Here is a 24,619-nt window from a genome sequence, read left to right on the forward strand (position 1 = left end):
TCTTATTGTGAAAGGATCAACCGGATGTTTAGTATGACTGCATTAACGCTACTTTTACTCTTGAAATTCGATCCAAGTCATTATCGACTCGCCTCTCTCTGTTGCCCTCTAGCGGTCACAGGCTAGAACTGCAAGTTGTTGAATTAATAAAGCTAACGTTAATGCAAATGCTTCCACTACCTGTTTGGCTCTTTCAAAATAAGTTACCGGATGTTGAACAAATTGTATTGTCTGCATTTACGTAATCTTTACTTAAACACTGGGGTGTAATTCCACGTTATCGCCACTGGATGGCGGTAGACAGTCATTATAACAGCTCGAGTGTTCTCAGCATGGAACTGTAAAACACTGAATTAGTAAAGATCGTTGATACATGATACGCTAGCACTTCCGGTCAATCATTTCAAAAATAAGTTACCGGATGTTGAACAAACTGTGTTGACGCGATCTTTACTACTAAACAGAGGTGTAGTTTCATATTCCGGCCACTGGATGGCGGTAAACAGTCACGATAAAAACTCCACTCAACGTGGAAGTGAATTAGCAAAGATCGTTGATACATGAGACGCTAGCACTTCCGGTCAAACATTTCAAAATAATACGAAAAAGCTTATTAGAAACTATGGCACTATAGAGTGTATGGTAACGTCTGTTTGTTCTACCGACAGTTTCCTGTCTGACTTCAGAATAATAAAATATGCTGTAAAGAGTGTGTGTGTGTGTGTGTGTGTGTGTGTGCTTGTGTGTGTGTGTTACAGAACTGCAACACATCTCTCAAGCTGGCGTTAATTTAGATATGAGAGCAAAACTTCCGGTATAAACTTTTAAAATAAAGGCGCAACTAATATGGACATGAGGAATATAACGCTAAAAAGAACATTCACTGTTATTCATCATCATCATCATCATCATCATCATCATCATCATCATCATCATCATCATCATCATCATCATCATCATCATTATCTAGTAGTAGCGGAAGTAACATTAGTATTAGCAGTGAGTACTAAGTGATAAAGTATTATTCAGCCTGTGGGGGGCGGTAGATCCTCTTGCAGACTTTAATTGCCATAAATCATAAAAGAAGAAGAACACAAAGAAGAAGAAGAAGAAGAAAGAGTAGAAGAAGAAGAAAAAACAGTAGAAGAAGAAATTAAAGGAGTGTGTCCCAGTTTTCATCGTGTTTGTTTGTTTCTTGTTGTTATTAATATTTATATGATTTAAAGTCAGTTGAAGAAGAGGAAGAGGAAGAAGAAGAGGAGGAAGAGGAAGCTGCACCAACACCAACATGAAGTGAGTGTTTGTGATGATAACACAAAGAGATGAATTCGCTTCTCACTGATTTAAATAACAACTGTCCGACATTAAACTGAACTAAAGCAGCAGCTGCAGTTTGTTCAAGTGATTATAACAGTTCACTGTCAACATGTGTTCCTGTTGTTAGATGAGGCAGAGTTAGCCTCCATTAGCTTAGCATCATACACCTCATACACATGTGAGGCTCCTACATCTGCAGTTATATATAAATCCTTAAGTTATAGTTTCAATGTAAACCCTTTAATCCACTATGTTCTGATAAATTCACATGTGGATCTCAAACAATACATAAAATACAATAACACATGTATTTGAATTGGTCAATCCCTCATTTATCCACCATGTCTGATGCTTATTCAGGTCCAGGTTTCATTATTAATTATTTCATCTTGATTTATTGTTGTATGAGAAGCAATTGAAGTGTCAATAAATGAACTTGCTGGTTTAATTTTACACCGAATCATCAGAAGATGTCTGTCGTACTTTGGCTGCAAACCAGTGATTAAATACGATGCTGTTGGTTGTGAAAGTTTTAAGCTTCGTGACATTTCACTCGTATTGTTTCAGGCTCAACATCGAGGGTCTGCTGGTGTATTTTCCGTACGACTACATTTACCCTGAGCAGTACTCCTACATGCTGGAGCTGAAGAGGACTCTGGACGCTAAGGTCAGTGATGTGTCTCTCACTTTATTCTCCAGGACACCGACTCAGATGATGGAGATTAAAATGTGTTGGAGGTGAATAGTTGATGTTGTCGTTACAACTTGTCCATCAGAGGTTAATCGGGACTCAGCATGTTAGTATTGTTTGTTTTTCGTTTGTGGACAAGTCACATGACTTTAAACCTCGCTCACGTGTTCTTGTCTATGTTCAAAGTTATTGTTGGTCAGGCCTCTGTGGAGTTTGTGTCTGACAGCAGCTAATGTGACTGATGAAACACAAATCCAGAGTTTGAATGAATCTCTTCTTGTTTTCTGTTTGCCTCTCTACACAGTGTTAACAGTGTCGTCACCTGTTGTTTGTCTTCAGGGTCATGGAGTCTTGGAGATGCCGTCAGGAACAGGGAAGACGATCTCTCTGCTGTCACTCATCGTCGCCTATCAAAGAGTGAGTTTCCTCTCTGTCCCTCAGGCCTCCGGTGCTTTCAGGCTGTGCTGCAGACAACAGAGACAAACACAGTAATACGTCATGTTCTCTCCCTCAGGCCTTTCCTCTGGAAGTGACCAAATTAATTTACTGCTCCAGAACAGTTCCAGAGATCGAGAAGGTGAGTCAGAGTCGAGTAACATCACTCAGCTCAAAATGATTCATTCATCTCAGTTGTCAAACTGTTTCCATTGCTCAGACATCGAAGAGTCAGTTGAACAGTAGAAAGATGATTCTTCACAAATCCTCTCAACTTGTCTTATGTTCGATCGTCGCTCTGATCAGGTGGTGGAGGAGCTGAGGAAACTGATCGAGTATTATTGCAAGGAAACTGGAGAAAGAAACAACTTCCTGGCTCTGGCTCTTTCCTCCAGGAAGAACCTCTGCATCCACCCTGAGGTACGAACACTCACATGTTGTCAGATAAGGATTTCACAGACACACGCGTAAATCGTCTTTCTAGATTTAGAGAAGTGGGCTTTGTGTCCTTGCCTGTGACCAGGATCCTCTGCTTTCCTCTAGGTGAGCGCTCTGCGCTTCGGTAAGGAAGTGGACGGGAAGTGTCACAGTCTGACGGCGTCGTACATCCGTGCACAACGCCACAGCGACCCCGGCCTGCCCGCCTGTCGTTTCTATGAGGTGAGAAGTCACGTGAATTCTTCTGATTCAGAGCAGCCGGTGTTTTTCATCAGATGAGTTGATGAGTTAAAAATATGAATTGCAACACCTAATACATTTTTTTTAGCAAAAGTTATAAAAGATAACTTGATGTGGAATGTATATATATATATATATTGTTGCTTAAAACCTGATGACTTAACTTAAATTTCACGATAGACATGACATTAAGAAGTGACTGTGTCTGCTGCTGTGGTTTGTTCCTGCAGGAGTTCGATGCCGTCGGCCGACAGGTGCCTCTTCCACCTGGCGTCTACAACCTGGACGACCTGAAGGACTTTGGCAGGAGGAAAGGCTGGTGTCCGTATTATCTGGCGCGCTACTCAGTACGTTGCACAGATTTACAAACATGATGCATTCAGCCTGGTGTGAAAAAATACTTTCCCAGTATTTTGTCAAAGTAATTACTGGATGGATTTATATTTGGTTAAACTGAAAACAAATACACTTCTTTTTAGGACAGTCTGAGTGAATTAACAGCTCTACACATTACTCTGCATTTTCTAATGCATTATATTTATTACAGTTGAAAGAAAAAATAATTAGTATAAGGTAAGTTTGCTTTTAGTTGTTGAAAACATTTCTCTGTCTTCAGATCCTGCACGCCAACATCGTAGTGTACAGCTACCACTATCTGCTGGACCCGAAGATCGCCGACCTGGTGTCCAAGGAACTCTCCAAGAAATCTATTGTGGTGTTTGATGAGGCTCATAATATTGGTGAGGGACTCAAATAAGAATTGGTCTAATGTAATTCATTTATAATCATATCCTTGTTATCACAAAAACACTGATCATTTATCAGAATTGTCTTTATGTTACTTCTTGTAAATGTATTTTAATTCGACCTCTTCTCTCCCTCGCTCTTCAGACAACGTATGTATCGACGCCATGAGTGTGAACATCACCAGACGCACACTCGACCGCTGCCAGACCAACGTGGACACGCTGCAGACCACCATACAGAAGTAAGAGTCTGTTAGAGGTCGTCAGGAGGAGGACCGACGCACTGAGACCTTCAGGTCTTGTGTTGTGTCCCACATCTGAATCCACGCTGCTCCTCCTCTCTGCTCCTGTTTCTGATAGGATCAAGGAGACGGACACGGCCAAGCTGAGGGAGGAGTACATGCGACTGGTGGAGGGGCTGAAGAATGCCAACGTTGCCCGGGAAACGGACGTCTACCTCTCAAATCCAGTGTTACCAGATGAAATTCTTAAAGGTTCATATGTTCTTATCCATTTTTTCTTTCATTTCACTGATTTTAAAAAACACAATAACACAAAAACAAAAAGTTAACATTCCTCCCTCCTGTTTTCTCAGAGGCAGTTCCTGGATCTATTCGCACAGCCGAGCACTTTGTGGGTTTCTTGAGGCGTTTCCTTGAATATCTGAAGTCCCGTCTGAGGGTCCAGCACGTGGTCCAGGAGAGCGCCCCCCAGTTCCTCAAAGACATCTTCGACAAAGTCTGCATCGACCGGAAACCTCTGAGGTCAGCGTCGGCTTCAACAACACTTTGAAAATGAAATTGCATAAGTCATTTTTCATTACCCCCCCTCTCTGCTTTTATTCCTCGCCCCCCCGCCCACCTTTCACCTTTTAAATGCTCCTCGCTCCTTCATCTTTAATCTGTAAACCCTCTGTGTGTCTCCAGGTTCTGTGCAGAGCGGCTGCAGTCGTTATTACGAACTCTGGAGATCGCAGACATCGCCGACTTCTCAGCTGTCACTCTCATCTCTAACTTTGCTACCCTGGTCAGCACCTACAGCCAAGGTACAGAAACACATCTGTTCAAACATTGTGTGAGTATTAGCTTTAATATCGTTGCTTCTGCTGTATTAAAAGAAAGGGGGTAACTGCCCCTCTCAGTTTTTTAATCAAAAACAAAAAGTCAGTTTGAGTAAAACTTTGTTCTGTCAGTTGTGTGGATTTAAAATCCCCTCAGCTGCATCTGGTGTTAAACTTCTTTACCTATTTGTTTCTCTCTGTATCTGAAGGTTTTACCATCATCATTGAGCCTTTTGAGGACAGAACTCCGACCATCGCAAACCCTGTTCTGCACTTCAGGTGAGGCGGAGCTGCAGAATACAACTTTGATCATTTGGAAATATTAATAATTTATGTCTTTTTGATGTCATCTTCATTGTCGAACTCACTTAAAGAAGTTAATTAAAAGTAAATATAGGTTTTAGTTCTTGGTGATTTGATGACACATTTCTTGACTACTTCATAATAAAAGCCAACTTTATTGTGAAGCTTCAACAGTAGGAAATTATCAGTTTGCCTCAGTAGTAACTTCGTAGAGCAGTGTTTATGGGAATGTCCTCACTGACTCGGTTTGTATGTTTTACCAATGACTCAATCATTATTATGTTACCTAATGTGGTGATAGATGAAAATCTCACAGTTTCTATTTGCTCTCTCAGTTGCATGGATCCGTCTATAGCCATCAAACCTGTTTTTCAAAGGTTTCAGTCGGTCATCATCACCTCGGGGGTAAGTTTGATTTCGTCAGTCTCTGTCTTCTTTGCAGTTTTCTCTTCTGGTTTGAAGGCTTTTAAAAATACCTGCTTCATTTCTTCTTCCTCCCTTCGGCCTCTAAAGTGATCGTCCTTCACACCTCTGTCACACAAGTGTCCATATCTTCTTGCTTCTTAAATATAATCCTGAAGCTTCACTCTTTATTTGCCAGCTGCCTTTTTTATTTTTCCTATATATGCAGTCATTTCACTTCCGTACAATTTTTATGTAGTAAGTTAAAGTTCTGAATTAAAGTCTCTTTTCCACAAGTCAATATTGTGATTATTGGATTTTCTGTTTCACTTGCACTTATGACGCTGAGTGTTGCGTGCACAAGTCAGTGAATAATCATTTCTTCCTTGTGTTTGTCCTCAGACTCTCTCTCCACTGGACATCTATCCCCGAATCCTGGACTTCCGCCCAGTTACCGTGGCGTCCTTCACCATGACGCTAGCACGGACCTGCCTCTGTCCCCTGGTGTGTAACTGCACTCAGACACAAACCCTGTGACGGCTCCAGTGGATTTTAAGAGGAATTTAAAAAATGATCAAGGTCAAAAGACCATGCACAATCTCAATCATATCATTTTCACATCTGAACCTGTATTGATGCTTTTGAGTCACTTTTCTTCGTCTGTCTGGTTTGATTAGATCGTTGGAAGAGGAAATGACCAAGTGGCCCTGAGCTCCAAGTTCGAGACCAGAGAAGACTTTGGTTTGTAGAAACGTCTCCAGCGTTATTTAAAAAACAATTAAATACATTTAATTACAGCTTTGAATTAAATACTGATCTGTTTTCAGAACATAATATCTCAGAACGCTTTTAAAAAACAAAAAGCTTTATCCTTAATACAAATATAGCTGCATCATTTCTCCTTTTTGTTTCCCAGCTGTGATTCGTAACTATGGCAACCTGCTTCTTGAGATGTCGGCCATTGTCCCTGACGGCATTGTGGCGTTTTTCACAAGCTATATTTATATGGAGAATATTGTGGCATCTTGGTATGAACAGGTCAGTGTTTGAACAGACGTAACACACACATACACACGAGAGACTGTGATGTCTCCCTGCTCTTTTAAACGTGGATCTTATTCTGTCTAAGCAATCGTGGGGTTGTAAGTTGTTTAATTTTCAAAGCTGTACAGAGCAGACATTGTTTTTCCTTTTTAATTCTCTTTTTGTGTTTGCCGGTGTTTTCTCATGTGTGTTGTTTACATGTTTATTTGCAGGGAATCCTTGAAAACATCCAGAGAAACAAACTCATCTTCATCGAGACTCAGGATGCTGCAGAGACCAGCATGGCCCTGGAGAAATACCAGGAGGTCAGACACAAACCTGGCGTCTTATTTAAACTAATGCATGCGATTGTTCCATTTAGCATCACCAGTGCATTAAAAGAGTAATCGCAGACTGATGGTAATAATTCATCTTCTGGTCTTTTGACCTCTGACCTTCATCTGTTTCTGCTCTTCAGGCTTGTGAGAACGGCAGAGGAGCCATCCTCCTGTCGGTGGCCAGAGGAAAAGTGTCTGAGGGAATCGACTTTGGTAAATGATCAGGATGCTGCAGGTTACTGGGATGACTGGTGGATTGTGTAGAGAGAAGGAAATCAGTGACTAGATCTTTATGGTTTCACAGATTATGAATATGCAGCATTTTACCGTAAATTGAGAGTATGTTGAGATTTTCAACATATTAAATCTTCTCTGTTTTTTCTTCAGTTCACCACTTTGGTCGGGCAGTCATCATGTTTGGAGTTCCTTATGTTTACACACAGAGCCGCATCCTAAAGGTCAGAACTGTCACTGTGTGTCATCACATCCATATCAACCAGTTTCTGAGTTTTAAGTAACAAAATATATAAAATGATTGATTTAATTCTACCTTCTTTACTCAACACATTTTTAGGTTGTTTGATATCAGGATCAATCTTTGGTTTAACATTTGTGTCTTTTCCGATGTTCTAAATAACCTCCTTCTCTTCAGTCTGCCTGTGGTTTTACCATCGTCGCTCTGTCCATAGTTAGAGAATATCTTTTCCTGACTGACTGAGCTGGTGTTTCAGGCTCGTCTGGAATACCTTCGGGATCAGTTTCAGATCAGAGAGAACGACTTCCTCACGTTTGATGCCATGCGTCACGCAGCTCAATGTGTGGGCAGAGCCATCAGAGGCAAGACCGACTACGGACTCATGATTTTCGCTGACAAAGTGCGTGAGCTCTCTTCTCAGTCTGGATTTTTATCCTCTGGATCAATATGGGATGATTGAAGCTAAAGTGTCTCCTCCGTCTCCACAGCGCTACGCCCGAGCAGACAAACGGGGGAAACTCCCTCGCTGGATTCAGGAGCACATTAGCGACGGCAGTCTGAACCTCACGGTGGACGAGGCCGTCCATCTCTCAAAGCACTTCCTCCGGCAGATGGCTCAGCCTTTCAGACAGGTAGGATTCACACCTGCCACTCACAACAAAGATATCAAAACTGGAGCACACGATATCACACAAGATACAAAAAGTCCAGAGGACGTGCATGTACTGCTCCGTAGTTCTAACAAAGGTTTGACTGATTATCATGGAATAATTACAGGCAATACCTCACCTGCAATTTCAAAGAAAATGTGGGCATCTATTACAATTCACATTTTTATTTTCAAGGCTTTTCAAGTCTAAATTTAGGTTTTTACTCGTTTATTCAGATCACACTAAATTGTGTTTTGTAAACACTTGAATTCTCACTTGTTTTGTAAATTAAGTAAAAAAAACAAGCTGTTTGAATTCAATTTACCTGGAGCTGTGCAGAAAATAGGACGATGACCTGTCTCAGTGTCTCACACCCTCTCTCCCTGTCTCCAGGAGGACCAGCTGGGTCTGTCTCTGTTGACTTTCGAGCAGCTGCAGTCTGAGGAGATGCTGAAGAAAATAAGTCAGATCGCTCATCAGACTTAAAGGTGACATACAACCCATAATGTCATCACCAAGGCAACCAGTCAGCGTGAACTATGTACCACTTGTATAACTGATTCGTGAGCCGAAGCTACAGTTTCCTGTCTTCAGAGTAAAATAAAATGAAAATACAGAAGTTGTAAGCTGCCACTTGGAGCCATTTTTAGTATTGGGCCGTACAGTACTGTTAAAACTCTTCAATTGAATCTTCTTGTTTGTTTTCCCCCTGGTGGTCAAAGTTAGCAGCCTATTTTCAGTTTGATTTAAGTTCCCCCTTCATTTCCCTCGTTAAAGAACTCAGTGTTACACGTTAGGAGAGGAGGTGGGCAGGACAGTTTGAAAACTGTGTACGTTTTCAGTTTTCATTATACTGCAAAAACTGTTACTTCAAATCAAAGCAACACTATGCAACTTTTTTACCTTTTAACCAGCCGCTTAATTAAATGTTTCCTCTTTCTGAACGTCTGTTCTCTGTAACTCTGGTGAGTGGGTTCCATCTCCTGTGAGAAGAACTGACTGAGAGTCACATCTTCAACTGTCACAATCAGCTCCAGAAGAGTGAAGCTGAACTGTAGATCAGTTAAAAAGACTCTGAAGTTATTAAAAACCAGAGTTTATCTCCAATATTCAGCAGGAAACTTTGAAAACATGAAGAATTCTGAACAGAGTTTGGTGGATTTGTTACAGCTGCAGCTCTTCTGGTTCAGGAAGCAGAGGATCATGGGTAATATCCAGCGTTCAGTTGTGTTTCAGTCCAACACAGTCAGAACTCCACTCATTGATAGACTTGTTTTTCTCTACATGAAAACCTCTTCATCGCTCCGAGGGCCCTGTTGCTCAGGAACAGTTACATAGTGTTGCCTTAAACTTCTGTCTATTTCAAACCAACATTATTATTATAGGTAACATGTTGTGTTTGAAACAAAAGAAGCAGATGGGTTCATCATCAGTGGTTTAACACGTTGCATTAATAACAGGAATATGAATCCACCTGTGGGTGAAACATTGATCCACATAGTGTCTGTCATACAGACACGACTGCTGTTGGTCGACTTTACTACTGCAACTGTAAATAGTCACATTTTGAATGTTAATGTATCTGAATGTTTGTCTGTTTTTTCACCAGGAGGCTGTAATAAACATGTTTCTATTTTACAACTGACTCGTGTTTTAAGTGTTTTAATGTTAGATACATTTGACTGGTTAAAGAGGCATTTTTCCATCCTGACAAAAACAAGCTTAGTGTAAACATGTGACCTTCAGAGATCATGTAATCATGTAAATAACACACACTCAAATACGAAGGTTTTAACATCTTATTGTCATTTATTTCAGCTCAAGTTTGCAAATATAAAATACAAACATTCATATTCACCAGAGTAAACACAGCATCAGAAGAGATGTTTTCCATCTTCTACATAGTTTTTCCCATTTTATGTGTAACAAACATATAAGTGCTTCATATAGCTTGTAACAGACAGTAATAACCACAGTAACTAAATAGTGCGGTTTCAGCCCTTGCAACAATCGGCCATCTTCTCTTCTACCACAGCAAACGTACAATCAGTCGTTCTCAACCATGGAAAGTGTTTGACTGAGCGAAAAAGAAAATGAAGCGAATCCTAAGAAGAACAGAACGGACTAAAATCCATGAGGGTCATTTTCAAGGAGCCTAGTTTCCTCCCAGCAACATTTTGTTGCATCTGTTTCAAACTTGAATGTTCCTGAGAGTTAAGTGGGTGCGTGTGGAATTAGTTAATGCTCTACCTGCATTAACATAAAATGGAAGAAGCAGTGTTGATGTAATTGAATCTTGACTTTAAGTCGAAAGTAACTAGTTCAAGTAATTCTCTCTATAACAAATTAAATAGCACGAATAAATCTACATCATATTAAAAGCTATTTTATATATTTATATTAGCGACTTCATGCATTGTGGATTTCAGGCATTTCAGTGAATGAGCATAAAGGTACAATTACAAGATGAAAGATTTAAAGTGGCTTAATTCAAAGCTACTGAGAATTCTCATTTAAATCTGCAGCCCCGTGGACGTTTGAGCTTTATCTTGTTCCAGCTCGTTGTTGAGCTGTTCACTCGCACAACAGCATCTTTTATCTGCCACATCAGTTTGTACACGACCTGCTCAGCACCCGACAGCAGACACAGACGAGCTGGTGAACAGAGCATCGAGCATTTAGCAGCTAAAGAGCCAGATGTTCCCCTCAGGACTTCGAATGTTCGACTTCACATGGTGGCAAGAAACATCTGAATAAAAGTTTAAGTTGGTCTGTTACTGTTTCATGTCAGATTGAGCAACTGTTTGTTAACAAGTTTAACGATATCAACTCAAACATTGATATGTAAACTTTGTTCACAACTTTTCGCTGCCCAAAAGAAATCAGTAGGTGCAGCAGGTAACCATAACAACAGTGACTCAGGCACACAACAACTTTGGGAATCCATGTAGCATAAAACTACGTTCTGAACTGAATAGAAATGAATTATAAACTCAAATGTATAAAATGGTAAAATTCATAATTTTCTGAATATTGAGGCGTGTGAACTAAAATGACATATTAATTGATATTCTACGTGTCCAAAAGTCTGACACCACTTCCCCATTGATTTGATTGGAGTCAGATATGTGCAAGAGCTGGTGTTGGGTTTCTTAAGTTATTCCTTATTTTCATAAAATGGAATGACAGAACTGGAATGTGGTGCAAAGCAGCTAAAGTAACTCATTTGTGTTTTTATGATTATCATCTGGAAATATTAAATATTAATTCAATGACCTGCACATTTTAAAGGCAAAAACATTTATCTTACTTAAATACATTTCTTTAAACAGTATAAACTTTGCCCTCGTAAACCAAATGTCACATTCAAATTTTCACAAACACATTTTTGATCATTGTGCAAAAATACGTTTACGTCCCTTTTCTCCTTAAAAACCAGGTTTTTAAAAAATGATAAGCTTTCATTTCAATAAACCTGTTAAACTTAAAAAAAATAATTTAAAACGTAAATAACCTTTTTTCAGTGTCATCAGAATAAAATGTTCCTGAAAAGGCGAAAACCAGCACGAGGGACACAACCTCGACTTCTTAACAGATTACTGGGAACTTTAAAGTGTGTTTTTACAGTGTTAAAGTCAATGTTTTAAAAAGTCTTTATTTTCAACAAATGAGTTTCCAGTCCATAAACTTTTTAACTTTTGAGTAAAAATAAATAAACTGAAAAGAAACTGAGTTGATTTTAAATCTACATCCATGAAGGAATTATGTTAATTTCAAGTGAACAGGAAGGAAACATGCAATGTAAATCTATCAAGGTGTGGTCGTGATGTTTCTCTCTGTTCCCCTCATTTACAAAAGGGGAATTCATCTAATTGAAGCGATCGATTCTGGGCTGCGAGTTTATAACTTAACAGTCAGAGTATGAACATCTGTCCAGTCAGTGAGGACATGTGTGTGTGTGTGTGTGTGTGTGTGTGTGTGTGTGTGTGTGTGTGTGTGTGTGTGTGTGTGTGTGTGTGTGTGTGTGTGTGTGTGTGTTAGCTGGTCCCCCCCAGTGAGCCCCGTCTCGTCAGACTCAGCGTGCTGGAGCTCAGGCCTCGGATATCTGTCAAACGGCTCGACTGAGGAACAACACAAAAACACACAAGTGTTAACATGTTACACACTTTACAGCTGAGTCAGACATTTTATCACCAAATGAGGAACAACGTTAGAGCTGAAATAATTCAACTGGAATTTCTGTTAATGCAGAACAAAGAAAAAGACAAATTTGGTTTCAATTATGGTGAAAATAATTTGATGGGCAAAAGATACAACATACAAAGCACACAACATAGTTTTACACACACTTTTTGTAGTATTTATACAAAGTATGTTTAATAAGAATCTACTAAATGTTTGAGGTAAATGTTCATTGTGCAAAGCTGCAACAACACAACAATCAGACTTTAGGACCAAATGAATCACTGAAGAACGAAGTCACGTAAAGATTCACAACTACATCGAGTCACCGTGTTTAAAAGGACTGAGTCAGGAACTTCGCTCACCTCTGCACCATCCTGACTTTCTCTGGCTCCAACATTCAGCACATTCAGAGAGTTGGCTCTCTTCATCCTGAAAACAGGACAGAATATCATGAGCTGTGGATCTTTACAAAGGGTAAGAGTCTGGTTTCAGCTGCAGGGTTTTAACATCGTTCTAACAGAAGATTACCCAGCATTCCTCGGGGTCGTTTCCTCCAGCTCGACTCCTCTTAGCTTGCGGACCAGTTTCTCGCTGCTTCTGCGTATCGACTCTCGGAGCTTGGTGAAGGAGCCGCTGCGCTTCAGGTTACTGAGTCCGTCCGGTCTGGAACCAGCGTCCTCTGCTCCGGACCAGCTGGGACGACCTTCACCTGGGGGACGGACAGACCGGCGTGTCAACAGACAGATGTCAGACATCATTCAGTGTGTCTGCTGGCTGACATGTTGTTTACCTTCTACTGATCCAAACTCCTTTTCATGTGCTCGGGTCAGGATCTCTTTGTAAAGAGCCTCAGCTTGTCTGTATTTCCCCTGTTTGAGATAACATGAGGCCTGACAAAGAAAGGGACAGACAATGAGTGAAGGTAAAGTGATAAATGATCACTCACTGTATATAAACATGGACAACATGACAGCTCCCCAAAAATGAAGATTAACTATCTTGATCGCCCTGGTGTGTTGACCCATTCAAGTATTTCTTTCTCAGCAGGTTCTGCTTTCAGACATCTTCACCAAGTGTTAGTGTTTCTGGTAAATTTGGTTTTAATTAGTTAGTTGATGAAAGTGAGTATCGGCAGGACCTTGAGGAAGTAGAGACGCATTGTCCATCTTAATTTACAGTCTATGAAAATGATGTAAAATTGGATACTAACAAATATTGGTACATGGGAGGTAAGAATGAAATACTGACTTCATATTATATAAATGTTATTATACAGTTTTACAGTTGTTATATAGTGACAAAATAGAGTGTGATCCTATATCTCTCTAAATCTGAAACTACAAACTTGGAGGAAAACATGGAAATAAAAGGTGTCATGGAGAAATGAAAAGAAAACTCCAAAGAAAACTCATGTAGACATCAAAGTGTCCTCTCGTCTCACCAGGTTGTTCTTGGTCTTTGCCACATTGGCGTCGTCTGGTCCCAGTTTGCTTTGGTAAATGTGCAGAGCTCGTTCGTAGTACAGCTCCACCTCCTGGTACTTCCCCTGGTTCTGACACAGCAGAGCCAGGTTGTTCAGCTGCTTGGCCACATCTGGGTGGTCTATACCTAGAACCTGAGGATGAAGTACACACAATTCACTACATCAACAGTATCTGATGCACGACACGTGCTGACTGAAGCAAATGCAGTTGAATGAATCACAGTTTCCAAACATCTCCTTTTTGCCTGTCCAGACTCCAACACAGACCAGGAGTTTTAAAAGTAAAACAGGACCAGCAGTGTTTCCAAACATCTTCTAGCTGACAGAAACTCTGGAGTGGTGTTGAAGGCAGGCACAACCATATTAACATTACATTACGTATCATTAACAGTGATGCGTTTTAAAACTAAAACAATAGAATGGATGTAGCTAACGTCTCCTTCTAAGTGCAGTCAAATAAATGTGTTTTCTCACCTTCTCCCTGATCTCCAGAGCTCGTTTACATAGCGGCTCTGCTTCCTTATATTTCCCTCTTTTCCCATAGAGCACTGCCAGGTTGTTGAGTGTTGCAGCCACCTGCACGCATGCACACACACACACACACACATTATATAACAAAACAGAAACAGTAAAACTACTTTAGAAGTGGAGGTAACTTACAGCTGGATGGTCCATCCCGAGAGTTTTCTCCCTGATCGCCAGCGCGTCGTTCAACAGACTGGCTGCTTCTTTGTATTTGTTCTGGTCTCTGTACAGAAAAACAACATGCACCTTGATTTTATTGTTTTCAATCTGAAAAGAGTTTGGTAAAACAACTAAAGTGTCTTGTTATGGTATAATTCATAGAATGTATAAAAAGATGGTGAAGAACGCATCTCGAACCTCAGTTAGAAAATCTTGGGAAAAATACAACAAATATGAGAAAGACATCTGTCTCAGAGATGTAAATCTAAGATATTATCTGCTTTTAGGGGGATATATACGTTTTTGCATTTGTTGCTATGATAACTCACCTATACACCAGCGCCAGTATATTCAGCATGGTGGCGACATCTGGGTGCGTGTGGCCTGAAGACTTCTCCAAGTCTTCCAAAGCCTGTAGAGACACAGATACAGTAAATCAAGTCAGTTCAGCTGCAAGCCGACACAAGGCTCCAGTGAGACGCCAGCTGAGAAGCTGCTGTTGCAGATTTCAGATGGTCAGAAAATAAAAGTTCCAACATGCTGTACACGGGAACCGTTGGAGAAAGTCCCTCTCACTTGTTTGCAGAGCGGCACGGCGACTTCGTATCGTCCCTGGGAGGCGTACTGGATGACGAGGTTGTGGAGCGTTCGAAGGCGGGCGGGGATCTCGTAGCCGCCCTGCTGGGCTGCAGCGGCTGCACTGCTGTGGTGAGGCTGGGACACTGAAGAGAAACAAACAAATAAACAAAAAACATGTAGAAATGATCAAATGTTTTCTTCAGTGAACAATTAGGGCAGAAATGAGATGTGAGCAAACAATTACATTCAAAATTATTGATTCATATTGAATCTATGTACTTGTACAATCAACATTCATCTCTTTGATAAGTATTCTTGCCATTGTTTTATTTCATTGCAACTTTAAATGATCTTGTTATGCAGCTGCCGTCATGTGACTCCACTCGTCTTTACTGAGTGTGACAGGTTGTTACTGAAATTATCATAAGCAGCTGAGTCAGGACAAACAGTGAAGACACAGAGAGTCACACTGTTTATCTGCTGCAACGCTCTATTTAATAAGTATGTTAGTAGCAGGAGAAACCACATAGACACTGTTCTCCTACACAACAGTGTCACACCAGCAGTGTTGCACTTTGTTTGGCTTCTATTTTCTAAGTTTTTCCACTAATAAAACTTCTTCAGTGATACAAACCAAACACCAACATTCACACAACTCCTCCACTGAGTTGCAGCAGTAAAACTCTACAAATAAAGGTTTGTTTTTTCTTTTTTGTGACGTTTTATTAGACAATCAGCAATGTTACTGTTATGGAGACTAATAAACACACATTCCCACACCCCAGCAGGGACTTACTCTGGGACTGTTCCTCATCATCAGTGGGAAATAGATCATCCAGAGACTCTTTTTTGGAGGATGTGTCTTTGTCATCCTAGGAGGAAGAAACAAAGACTCTCAGAAACTCCACATAAAAGTTCTCAGTAGGAAAGATTTCCCCATGAGCATGATATACATACATGAATTATGTAAATGTGGAGCATGTTGTTATTTGAACACTTCTCTGCTCTCTGAGCAACACAAAGACAAACATGTATTTGTGTCTGCATGGTGTTTGTCCTCACCAGGTGAGGCTCCTCCAGGTCGTATTTGCGTATGGACGACATGAACTGCAGATGTCTGTTCTGCTCCTCCAGGGTGACCACCTCCTGCTCTCTGTCCTGCAGCCGCTGCTGAGCACCGGCCAGCTCATCTCTCAGCCACTGGTTCTCCTGACAGAGACGACGCACCTGAGGAGGAGGAGGAGGGCACAAAGGAAGAGGAGGAGGAGATGATGAAGGGCGAGGAGAAGAATAAGAATTATGGTAGAGAGAAAGGAAGAGGGAGTAGAAGGAAAGGAAAGAGGACGAGGAAGGATGGAAGTGGGAGGAAAGTAAGCAGAGGAGAAAGAGGGAGAAATGGTTGGAGTTGGAAGAAATGAGTGAAAGATTTAGTGATTGGACGAGACGGGTAATTCTCTCGATAAATTAAATTCAAACCAAAACACATTCAGAAAGCTCAGGAAACCAGGAAGAACCGGAATAGAATCTCCCTTAGTTTTACATTTCCTGGAGAAATTCACCTGAGCTCGCAGCTTCTGTTTCTCGGCCTCCAGCGATCCCAGGTGAGCCGACAACGCCATCATCACCTGAAGGGACGAGAAGCAAAGGAAACAGGAAGTACGGAGGAAAAGTAAATAGAAACCACTTATGAAAATTCAAACTGTAACTTATGTTAATGAATTAAAATTGGTAAACTTAAAATATTATATATGGAACTTTCCTGAACACGAGGAAATATGAAAAGCTCTTTAAAAGACTTTAAAATGCTGATTGTTACTTTAATGCTCATCTAATACTACATCTTGTGATCTCTGAACCATTTGCTCTATGAAGGATTTTTACTTTCACCAGATACACTTGTCCTTTTAAAGCCCTTCTTTCTACTTTGAGTTATTGGATCAGTTCTTTCCTTTTTGATAAGTTGTCTTTATTTGTGCTTTTTATCCTGAAGTCATTTATAAAGTAATCAGATAATATATTTAGAACCCTAATCCATTTGCATAAATTGCCTTTTTCCAGCCAGTTTCAATAATGTTGCCTGTTCTGGATCTTGAGATTTTGACAAAACAATAAAACGACAATTAAACAGAAGCAACACATCACTGTCGATTATTCTCCTCTTCTGTCTGTACCTGTGCCTCGCTCAGCCCCAGCTCTATCCTCTCCAGTGACTGACGGATGATGCCGCTCTTCTCCTGCTCCACGCTGCCGCTCTTCTCCTGCTCCACGCTGCCGCTCTCTGACGCAGACCGGCTCTCCATCGCCTCCTGCAAGCTCCCCAGCAGACTGCGATTCTCTCCCCTGAGAGCCTCCAGCCCTGCGATCACCTGCTGCGTGTTACACAGAATCTCCTCCGCCGACAACATGGCTGCACCACTGAGGTTCCTCCTCTCACAACTGACCTGGGAACAGCACACAGAGCAAAACATAAGTAGATGAATAAGTCATTGCAGTTCTTGTGGTATATAGAACATTTATAGAAAATGCAATATTTTAATTGATCTACCGGCATTTAGGCATTATTAATAAAAACGTTCTAAAACCAGATATTATATATATTTGTCTTACATTGTTTCTGTTGTATCTATTTGTATTTGCGAGTTTTACAACTTTTAAATGTGTTATAATAACATTATAGGGGAATTGTCATGAATAATTTTGACATATCTTTGTGGATGTTTTCTGTTATTTATTTGTTATGTTTTAAGTTAACCCAATTTAACCTGGACTCCAGAAGGTTAAGTATTAAAATACAACACACACACACACACACACACACACACACACACACACACACACACACAGAGTTTACTGTAGGCGGCGCAACAGGTCTCAAGCTGCAGTCAAACCAGCCTTCTTAGACGGAAACAACGTCTAACGACCCCCCCACTGATTTCACGGTGCGCATTTTCTCTAAACGTTACCTTATGGGCTTGTTAAGCATTACGTTACGTGACCGTTAGAGTGATTTCAAAATAAAAGGCGACCTTCTAAGGAACGGGAAGGAGATAATAAGGTAACAAATGAATTAACATATATACAATATACAGAACAGTTGTGAACCTATATGAAGAAATGATAAATAACAAATACAATTAATGGTAAGAAATTACGAATGCCCATGAAACTATAATTGAGAAAATTGAGACTTAACAAATAAATGAATTGTCTCGAACCGCTGTGTGAATAATTAATCAAACATTATTATTAAGGAAAAACCTAAATTTCAAGCAACAAAATATTCCACAGATTAATTTCTCACTCTGACGTTATAAGGATAGTCTGACTTAGAATTTCAAAGTAAAAGCCCTAGAAAACATCAACTTTTCACTGCTTTCGCCTTTTATTCTGAAATCCCTCTAGCACGCCCGTAACGTAATGATGGGAGACAACGCGCACGGGGAAGCGAGCGGCCGCTGGTCAGACGCTGTTTGACCTCAGCTCCGGAATAACGAGGTTTTATGCAAATTACACTACAAATAAAAAGTGACGCAGAACTTTCGACTGATGAAACGAAGACTGCGTCACATCGCGTTTCTGTTTGTTTACCTCAAATTAGACCACTGTTATGTTGTGGTGTGACTGTGCAACACACGCACACAGACACACACACACTAGCAGACAGACAGACACACACACACACACAGGCTTTATTTATAGCCTCACCTGCTAAGTCTGCGGCGGCGTGTTGACTCGGGTCTTTTTGTCCCTTCCGAGCTGCGGTGGTTGTAGTTTGAACTCGTCACAGACGCACACGCACACGCATCTCGCTCCGCGGCTCCTGCTCTCGGTGTATTTACCGTAGTTCAGGTGGAACGTGAAGAATTAAAGTGTGAATCATTCACCTGCCGCCTCCTCAGCTGCTGCTGCCGCTGCCGTCATCACACGCTCCGCTTCCGCTTCTGGCCTTCAAAATAAAGGCCGGATCACAGCACATCAGAGGCCCTATTGCTGCACAGAGATAATGTTCCAGTGATCAGACACCAACATGTCCCTCTCTGTAGAATCCTGATTTAAAATATAATACTAAATACATAAATAAATAAGGTATCATATGTGTGCAATACTGTTTCTATATTTTGTTTAAATTCTACACATTTCTATATTTTACAGTCTCATGTGTTTATATTGTATTTTTTACTTTGTTATTAGCTTCACTTTTTTCACTTTTCCCCTTTTCTGCCCACAGTGATTCCGGTTCTACAGGTTTCTTCCAGTTAATGAGGAGGTTTTTCTCTCCACAGTTGCCAAAGTGCTGCTCGTTGTGGGGATCAATGAACATCATGCCAACATTAATACATTCACATGTATATAGACATGTGGTTTTAAGGGAGTGTTTGTGCCGTTTACAGATGAAGAGCCCTGAGTCACATCAAATCCCTTTTATTGTCATTAGTATATATGTACAGACCTTTCTCAGCTCCATGTTCCAGCACAATGTTTTATCCAAAGCGTCAGGTTGCAAGGAGACGCTCCTCAGTCACTTGCAGGAAGAAGGACTGTGGACTGTGGAGCCTTTGTTGGTTGTACCACTCATATATCAGGCACTTATAAAATAACCTTTAATTCAAATCAAATAACTGACCTATCTACTCATCATATATATATATATATATATATGTCTCTAGGTCTGTGGTTACTTGGTGTAAATTTTAACATTTGATACAACACTATTTATTTTGTTAATTAACATTTGGGAATATTAATGTATATATATTTTCTTATGTATATATATTTTCTTATTTTCTTTGTATGGATTTGTGTGCACGTTTTTTGTTTTTTACTGGGTTTTTGATGTTTGTATTCTTTCTTCCCTATAACAGGTCATTTTGCCAAAACCCTTGTGATATACATTGGTGAAGATTTTGCCCTTTGTAAGAATAATAAAGTTCAAATGAAAATGTGCAGGAATATGTTTGCAATAAGCAATATATCAAAATACCATAACATCAACAGCCTTATATAGGCCGACTTGATTATGTCTAATTAAACAAGAAAGAAGCGAATCACATGACATTTTAAAACCTGTCGCTTTTATTCAGTTTATTCTGAAGGAACAGTCTCGTGGTTTCCTGTTTTTGTCCAGTTTTGTCTGTTTAGCTTGACGAAGCTGAGGAGCTTACCTGATCCCATGTTTCCCATCATGCACCGCGGCAGCCGGGCTGGCCGTGATGTCCTGTCCTGGGACCACAGACAGGGACACGGCCCCCTGCCGGACAGATGAGCAGCTGCAGGAGGGGAGATGAGACACAGTTTACACTCTACACAGGTCTAGAGATGACACTTCATAGTAGTTATTAGCTACAACTATATAGGACATATGATATTAACTTCATATTTATTACATTACTTTTAATTTTGAAATGATCCATCCACCCTCCCTGCTCCTTTAACTGGACCTAGTTACTAACAATATTTTATTTTTAAAGGTTATAATTACTCTACCACACTGACTCAGGGCTGAAACGTTAATTGATTAAGGGTCAATCCACTAATTAATGAATAAACCATAAAAATGAATAGAAACATTATGTACTGAAAATACAGTCAGTTAATTAGAATTAGCAGAAAAAATCATCTAATGTATATCAGCAAATAATATATATTAAATTGTATATCAAATGATAGAAAATAATAGATGTCACATTAGTTAAGCTGGTGGAGGAGCTGTAATATTTAGCAGCACTGAAAACAAACAGGATCTAAAGAATAACTACTTTATGTTTGTGAGTGGAAAAGGGGCTGAATCAAATCAATCAAATACAAAGTCTCTGATCCAACTGTATGTCCGACCTGCTTTCTCTATCAGATTTAATTTAATCATTAATCCCTCCTTCCAAACTATCTCATATACCTTTTACTGCCATTACAGACTCTTTATTCACTGGTGCTTTCTTATCCTCTGTCAAACAGACATCTCACAGGTGTTGATCTCTCTATTTCATTACTAAAAGATTGCCAACTTTGCCTTTTTGCTTTTCATACTATTTCCCTAACCCTAGCTTGCTCTTGTTTATACTTAATTAAAGTCTGCATAGTATGAGTTCTTCTTAAGATCCTGAGAGCTTTATTCTTTATACTCTTTCACTACTTGGCCACACTCACCTGTCCACCAAGGAAACACCTTTCTCCTCATTCTTCCTTTACTTCTAGAAATTGGCTAAACAAGCAATGGCAACAGCAAAAGCAATCGCAGAAATTGACTAAACCTTTTATCAATCTCCTCAATATCTTCATTTAAGTCTTTTCTATCCATCTCTTTCTAAACACTTTCCACTTTGCACTGCTAAAAAACATCTTTCCCAATACTTCAAAGGGAAGTATTGGGAAAGAAAATCTCTTTTCTTTCCCAATACTTCTGAAAAATCTCTGAAGTGCTACATTACACAACACTGGAAAATGATCCATCACGATGCCAGAAATACAGAAAAAATACTTCTTCTTCTGATTGGTTCATTGGCGGGTGGCAATCAATGTCAAAGTGCATTACAGCCATAAACTGGATCTCAATTGTTTTTGAATAAAGAAAACATTTGGATCAAAGAAACATATACACAGCCTTAAAGGGAGATCAAGGACTAGATTGAAGATCAAAGCAAAACAGACTATTGCCATTGACTATGACGGGTTAGGGTTACAGATTGCCACCCACGAAGTATCTGAAGTACAGCACTAGAAATATCTGAGTACATCTGAAGAATTGTGACCCAACAAAGCTAGAAAAATGTTGACTGCTTCAGATATGACAAAGATTGCAAAGGCAATGGAAACAGTTTGCTGCTATGGACTTAAACAGCGGCTGGATTTTACGGAGTTTTGTGCAATACTGAAGCCAACGAACATTTCTTTGAGTGACGATGAGATCAAGGTCCTCTACAAACAGATTGGCACAAACCCTGACGAAACCATGGACAGTGATCAGGTGCTAAACTTTCTTGTGAATAGAAAACTAGCATATCAAAGACTGTATTTTGGAGAGCTCTTTCCTAAACCTTTCGAAGTTGTACCAGTGGATCACTTCAGAGAAATTGTTCGTCTGTTATTCCATCCCTTCGAGGATGAGAGCAATCCCGATCCTGATAAACAAGTTTCCACGGAACAGTACAGGGCCTTCACGAGAGGTCAATACCTCTCAATTAGCTCAGATGGTGTCCTCAACATGTGGACTGACAGGTTTGACTGCACACAAACAATTCCTTTACACAAAATTAAAAAGACAACACTTCCTTTCTCGAACCACAGGAAAATGAATGTTCAGGACATGGTTTACATCAAAGAACTCAAGCAGTTGGCCATCTCCACTGAGAGGGAAGTGTTATTCTACAACTGTGACTGTAACTCAGAAATCGAAACAGAGGTTTTGGAAATCAGTCACTCTATAACGGTGGACAAAATAGTGACTGCCATGAGTTACTGGTCCAATGAAACAAAAGCAGTGTTTTCCTTTGGTGATACAGAAGGCTTCTTGTACCTGTTCATCTCCTACGCTGTACGGACAAACGGCCTTTTCTGCCAAGATTTGTTCAAGATAACCTCAATGCACGAGTATCCAAGCGTTCATGTTTCCGACCTGTTAGACAACCCTTCTAATCACGTGTGTGTTAAAGTGCACAACTTTAATGATGCATGCAGTCAGATCCAATACTTTCCATTGCTGGACACGTTTGTCACCTTAAGTGGTTCATCCAGAACGATGGTCCTCACATCCCTCAACACCTCACAGAGTACCACATTCTCACAAAACTTCTTTGAGAGCAGAGGAGATCACAAGTATTTCTTGTGCGTTGAACACGCCTCTTCGTGTGGGTATCTAGTGACTGGTGGTTCAGATGGATTACTGCGGCTGTGGTTACCTCACAGAAAACTGTCCTGTGTGCGTTCACTGGCAGAACATGTCAAACCCATCATTTACATTAGGTTTAATGCTAAGGACAGAATAGTCCTAAGTTTATCCAAGGACATGAATGTGTGCGTGTGGACAGAGAGCTGGCAGTGTATTCAAAGCTTCCATGCTCATGGGATGGAACAAGCCTCAATGGCCAGTGTGTGTTATAACATACACAACAATGAGCTCGTCCTGACGAACTCCGACATAAGAAAATGTCTTGGAAGAGGAACAGATGTTTATAAAAGCACATTAACCTCCCACGACATGCCGCTGTGCTCCGCTCTCTACCACAGCACTTACAAACAGGTCATTTCTGTTTGTCAGAGTGGTGTGGTGACAGTGTGGGACTTCTTAACAGGAAAGGCTGTGATGCAGTTTGATGTAACTCCGAACAAACATGAGGCAATCACTGCCATGTCCTTTGACGAAACACAGGAGGGACTAGTCACGATTTCATGGGACGGGAAAGTGAGAGTGTGGAACTTTAACAGTGGATCGGAGCTTGCCGTTCACCCCGTGACTCTGCCAAACCAAGTGACAGGCATTGTTTGCACAAAAAATAGGATGTTTGTGTCAACAAAATACTCCAAGATCATTTTTGACCTGGATTTGGTGGGAGATGACAGCAAACTTTTGGAGCATCAGTATTTAAGTGACATTTCCTCCATGGATAACCATGAAAACACACTGGTTGCTGCCTCCAACAATAGAAATGTTGTTATCTGGGATGCCAGCAGTGGCGAGACTCTCTACTGGCTTAATACCAGTACAAGCCCTCAAACCCACTTGGCATTTAGAAAATCTCAAGGCCAGATCAGGAGTCTCAGTGCTAAGAAGAAGCAACAAGGTCTCACAGCCCCTGGGATAAGTCTGACAGGGGCAAAATCAGAAGTGGAAGTCAATCATCTTGTTACGTGTCTGAGGGCTCGAGAGAATACTTGTACCACAGCCACGTTGCTGACCTCTGCAGATGGATACATCTATGCCTGGTCTGTCAAAAGCAAGGGAGGTCTGTTGGGAAAGTTCAATGCTGTAAACAATGAAGATGCTTCCATTATCATCATGTCACCTGATGTCAAAGGACAGACACTTTTGACAGGTGACAGTACCGGGAAGATTTGTCTGTGGGACATTCAGAAATTTGGGTTCAATAAACAAACAGACGAAGGGCCATTCGAGGATATAGACGGGTGGCGTGTGTCACTCTATGCACCTCCACTGCTGGTCTCTTGGCAGTCTCATCATGAAGGGATCGTGAGCGCTGTGAGCGATCCCACTGGTGAACACATAATAACTGCAGGTTTGGACCACAATGTTAAGTTATGGACAAATACAGGCTGCTGCAGAGGCCTCTTTGGGAGAAACCAATGGGATGCCTCCCAACCCTGCAAGAACCTTCCTAAGAAGAATGCTGACCAGGATGACGAGTAAGGACGAGTCACCACAGACAGCAGGACAGACCACAGACAGCAGGACAGACACAGACAGCAGGACAGACACAGACAGCAGGACAGACACAGACAGCAGGAGAGACACAGCCCAGATCACCAACATCTGACTTAAATTATACCTTAAGCAAACTTAATGAGGCGATCACACCAACAAACGTAGCTCACCAATACGTTTCTAACGCTGTCCTCGAA

General features: G+C 40.7%; 3 protein-coding genes across 4 annotated transcripts; 2 read left to right on the plus strand and 1 right to left on the minus strand.

Moving 5' to 3' along the window:
• Nucleotides 1-1,093: 1,093 nt before the first annotated feature.
• ercc2 (excision repair cross-complementation group 2) lies at nucleotides 1,094-9,154 on the plus strand. The gene is made up of 23 exons (XM_035155435.2): nucleotides 1,094-1,293; nucleotides 1,885-1,984; nucleotides 2,348-2,425; nucleotides 2,523-2,585; nucleotides 2,750-2,863; nucleotides 2,987-3,103; nucleotides 3,352-3,468; nucleotides 3,738-3,861; nucleotides 4,013-4,109; nucleotides 4,228-4,361; nucleotides 4,463-4,631; nucleotides 4,794-4,912; nucleotides 5,137-5,206; nucleotides 5,566-5,635; nucleotides 6,035-6,136; nucleotides 6,310-6,373; nucleotides 6,549-6,670; nucleotides 6,889-6,981; nucleotides 7,134-7,206; nucleotides 7,381-7,451; nucleotides 7,725-7,868; nucleotides 7,957-8,100; nucleotides 8,512-9,154. The coding sequence occupies exons 1-23, from the start codon at nucleotides 1,289-1,291 to the stop codon at nucleotides 8,602-8,604; spliced, it is 2,283 nt and encodes a 760-aa protein (XP_035011326.1). The 5' UTR covers nucleotides 1,094-1,288; the 3' UTR covers nucleotides 8,605-9,154.
• Nucleotides 9,155-10,766: 1,612 nt separating this feature from the next.
• klc3 (kinesin light chain 3) lies at nucleotides 10,767-19,039 on the minus strand. Of its 2 annotated transcripts, XM_035154653.2 has the most exons (14): nucleotides 18,755-19,033; nucleotides 17,221-17,490; nucleotides 16,609-16,674; nucleotides 16,112-16,276; nucleotides 15,846-15,921; nucleotides 15,047-15,192; nucleotides 14,800-14,882; nucleotides 14,447-14,534; nucleotides 14,261-14,362; nucleotides 13,745-13,918; nucleotides 13,094-13,193; nucleotides 12,832-13,012; nucleotides 12,666-12,732; nucleotides 10,767-12,239 (listed from the first exon to the last, which is right to left on the minus strand). In XM_035154653.2, the coding sequence occupies exons 2-14, from the start codon at nucleotides 17,452-17,454 to the stop codon at nucleotides 12,156-12,158; spliced, it is 1,566 nt and encodes a 521-aa protein (XP_035010544.2). In that variant the 5' UTR covers nucleotides 17,455-17,490; nucleotides 18,755-19,033; the 3' UTR covers nucleotides 10,767-12,155. The 2 variants fall into 2 exon arrangements, with proteins under 2 accessions (XP_035010544.2, XP_035010546.1); XM_035154655.2 differs by lacking the exons at nucleotides 10,767-12,239; nucleotides 12,666-12,732; nucleotides 12,832-13,012; nucleotides 13,094-13,193 and having other exon boundaries at nucleotides 13,801-14,117; nucleotides 18,755-19,039.
• Nucleotides 19,040-22,781: 3,742 nt separating this feature from the next.
• Nucleotides 22,782-24,619, plus strand: LOC118106681 (WD repeat-containing protein on Y chromosome-like). Its single transcript, XM_035155398.2, has one exon. The coding sequence runs from the start codon at nucleotides 22,782-22,784 to the stop codon at nucleotides 24,405-24,407; it is 1,626 nt and encodes a 541-aa protein (XP_035011289.2). The 3' UTR covers nucleotides 24,408-24,619.

This window comes from Hippoglossus stenolepis, chromosome 4, assembly GCF_022539355.2.
Source record: "Hippoglossus stenolepis isolate QCI-W04-F060 chromosome 4, HSTE1.2, whole genome shotgun sequence".
In the NCBI taxonomy this organism is placed as follows: domain Eukaryota; kingdom Metazoa; phylum Chordata; class Actinopteri; order Pleuronectiformes; family Pleuronectidae; genus Hippoglossus; species Hippoglossus stenolepis.

Coding starts and splice junctions, on each gene's coding strand:
- ercc2 (XM_035155435.2), top strand. Junction 3,862..4,012: donor TGATGAGGCTCATAATATTG/GTGAGGGACTCA, acceptor CTCGCTCTTCAG/ACAACGTATGTATCGACGCC. Junction 5,636..6,034: donor CGGTCATCATCACCTCGGGG/GTAAGTTTGATT, acceptor GTTTGTCCTCAG/ACTCTCTCTCCACTGGACAT.
- klc3 (XM_035154653.2), bottom strand. CDS start 17,454: ATGTTGTCGGCGGAGGAGATTCTGTGTAACACGCAGCAGGTGATCGCA. Junction 14,363..14,446: donor TCGGGATGGACCATCCAGCT/GTAAGTTACCTC, acceptor GCATGCGTGCAG/GTGGCTGCAACACTCAACAA. Junction 13,013..13,093: donor GGAGTTTGGATCAGTAGAAG/GTAAACAACATG, acceptor TCCGTCCCCCAG/GTGAAGGTCGTCCCAGCTGG.
- LOC118106681 (XM_035155398.2), top strand. CDS start 22,782: ATGGTCCTCACATCCCTCAACACCTCACAGAGTACCACATTCTCACAA.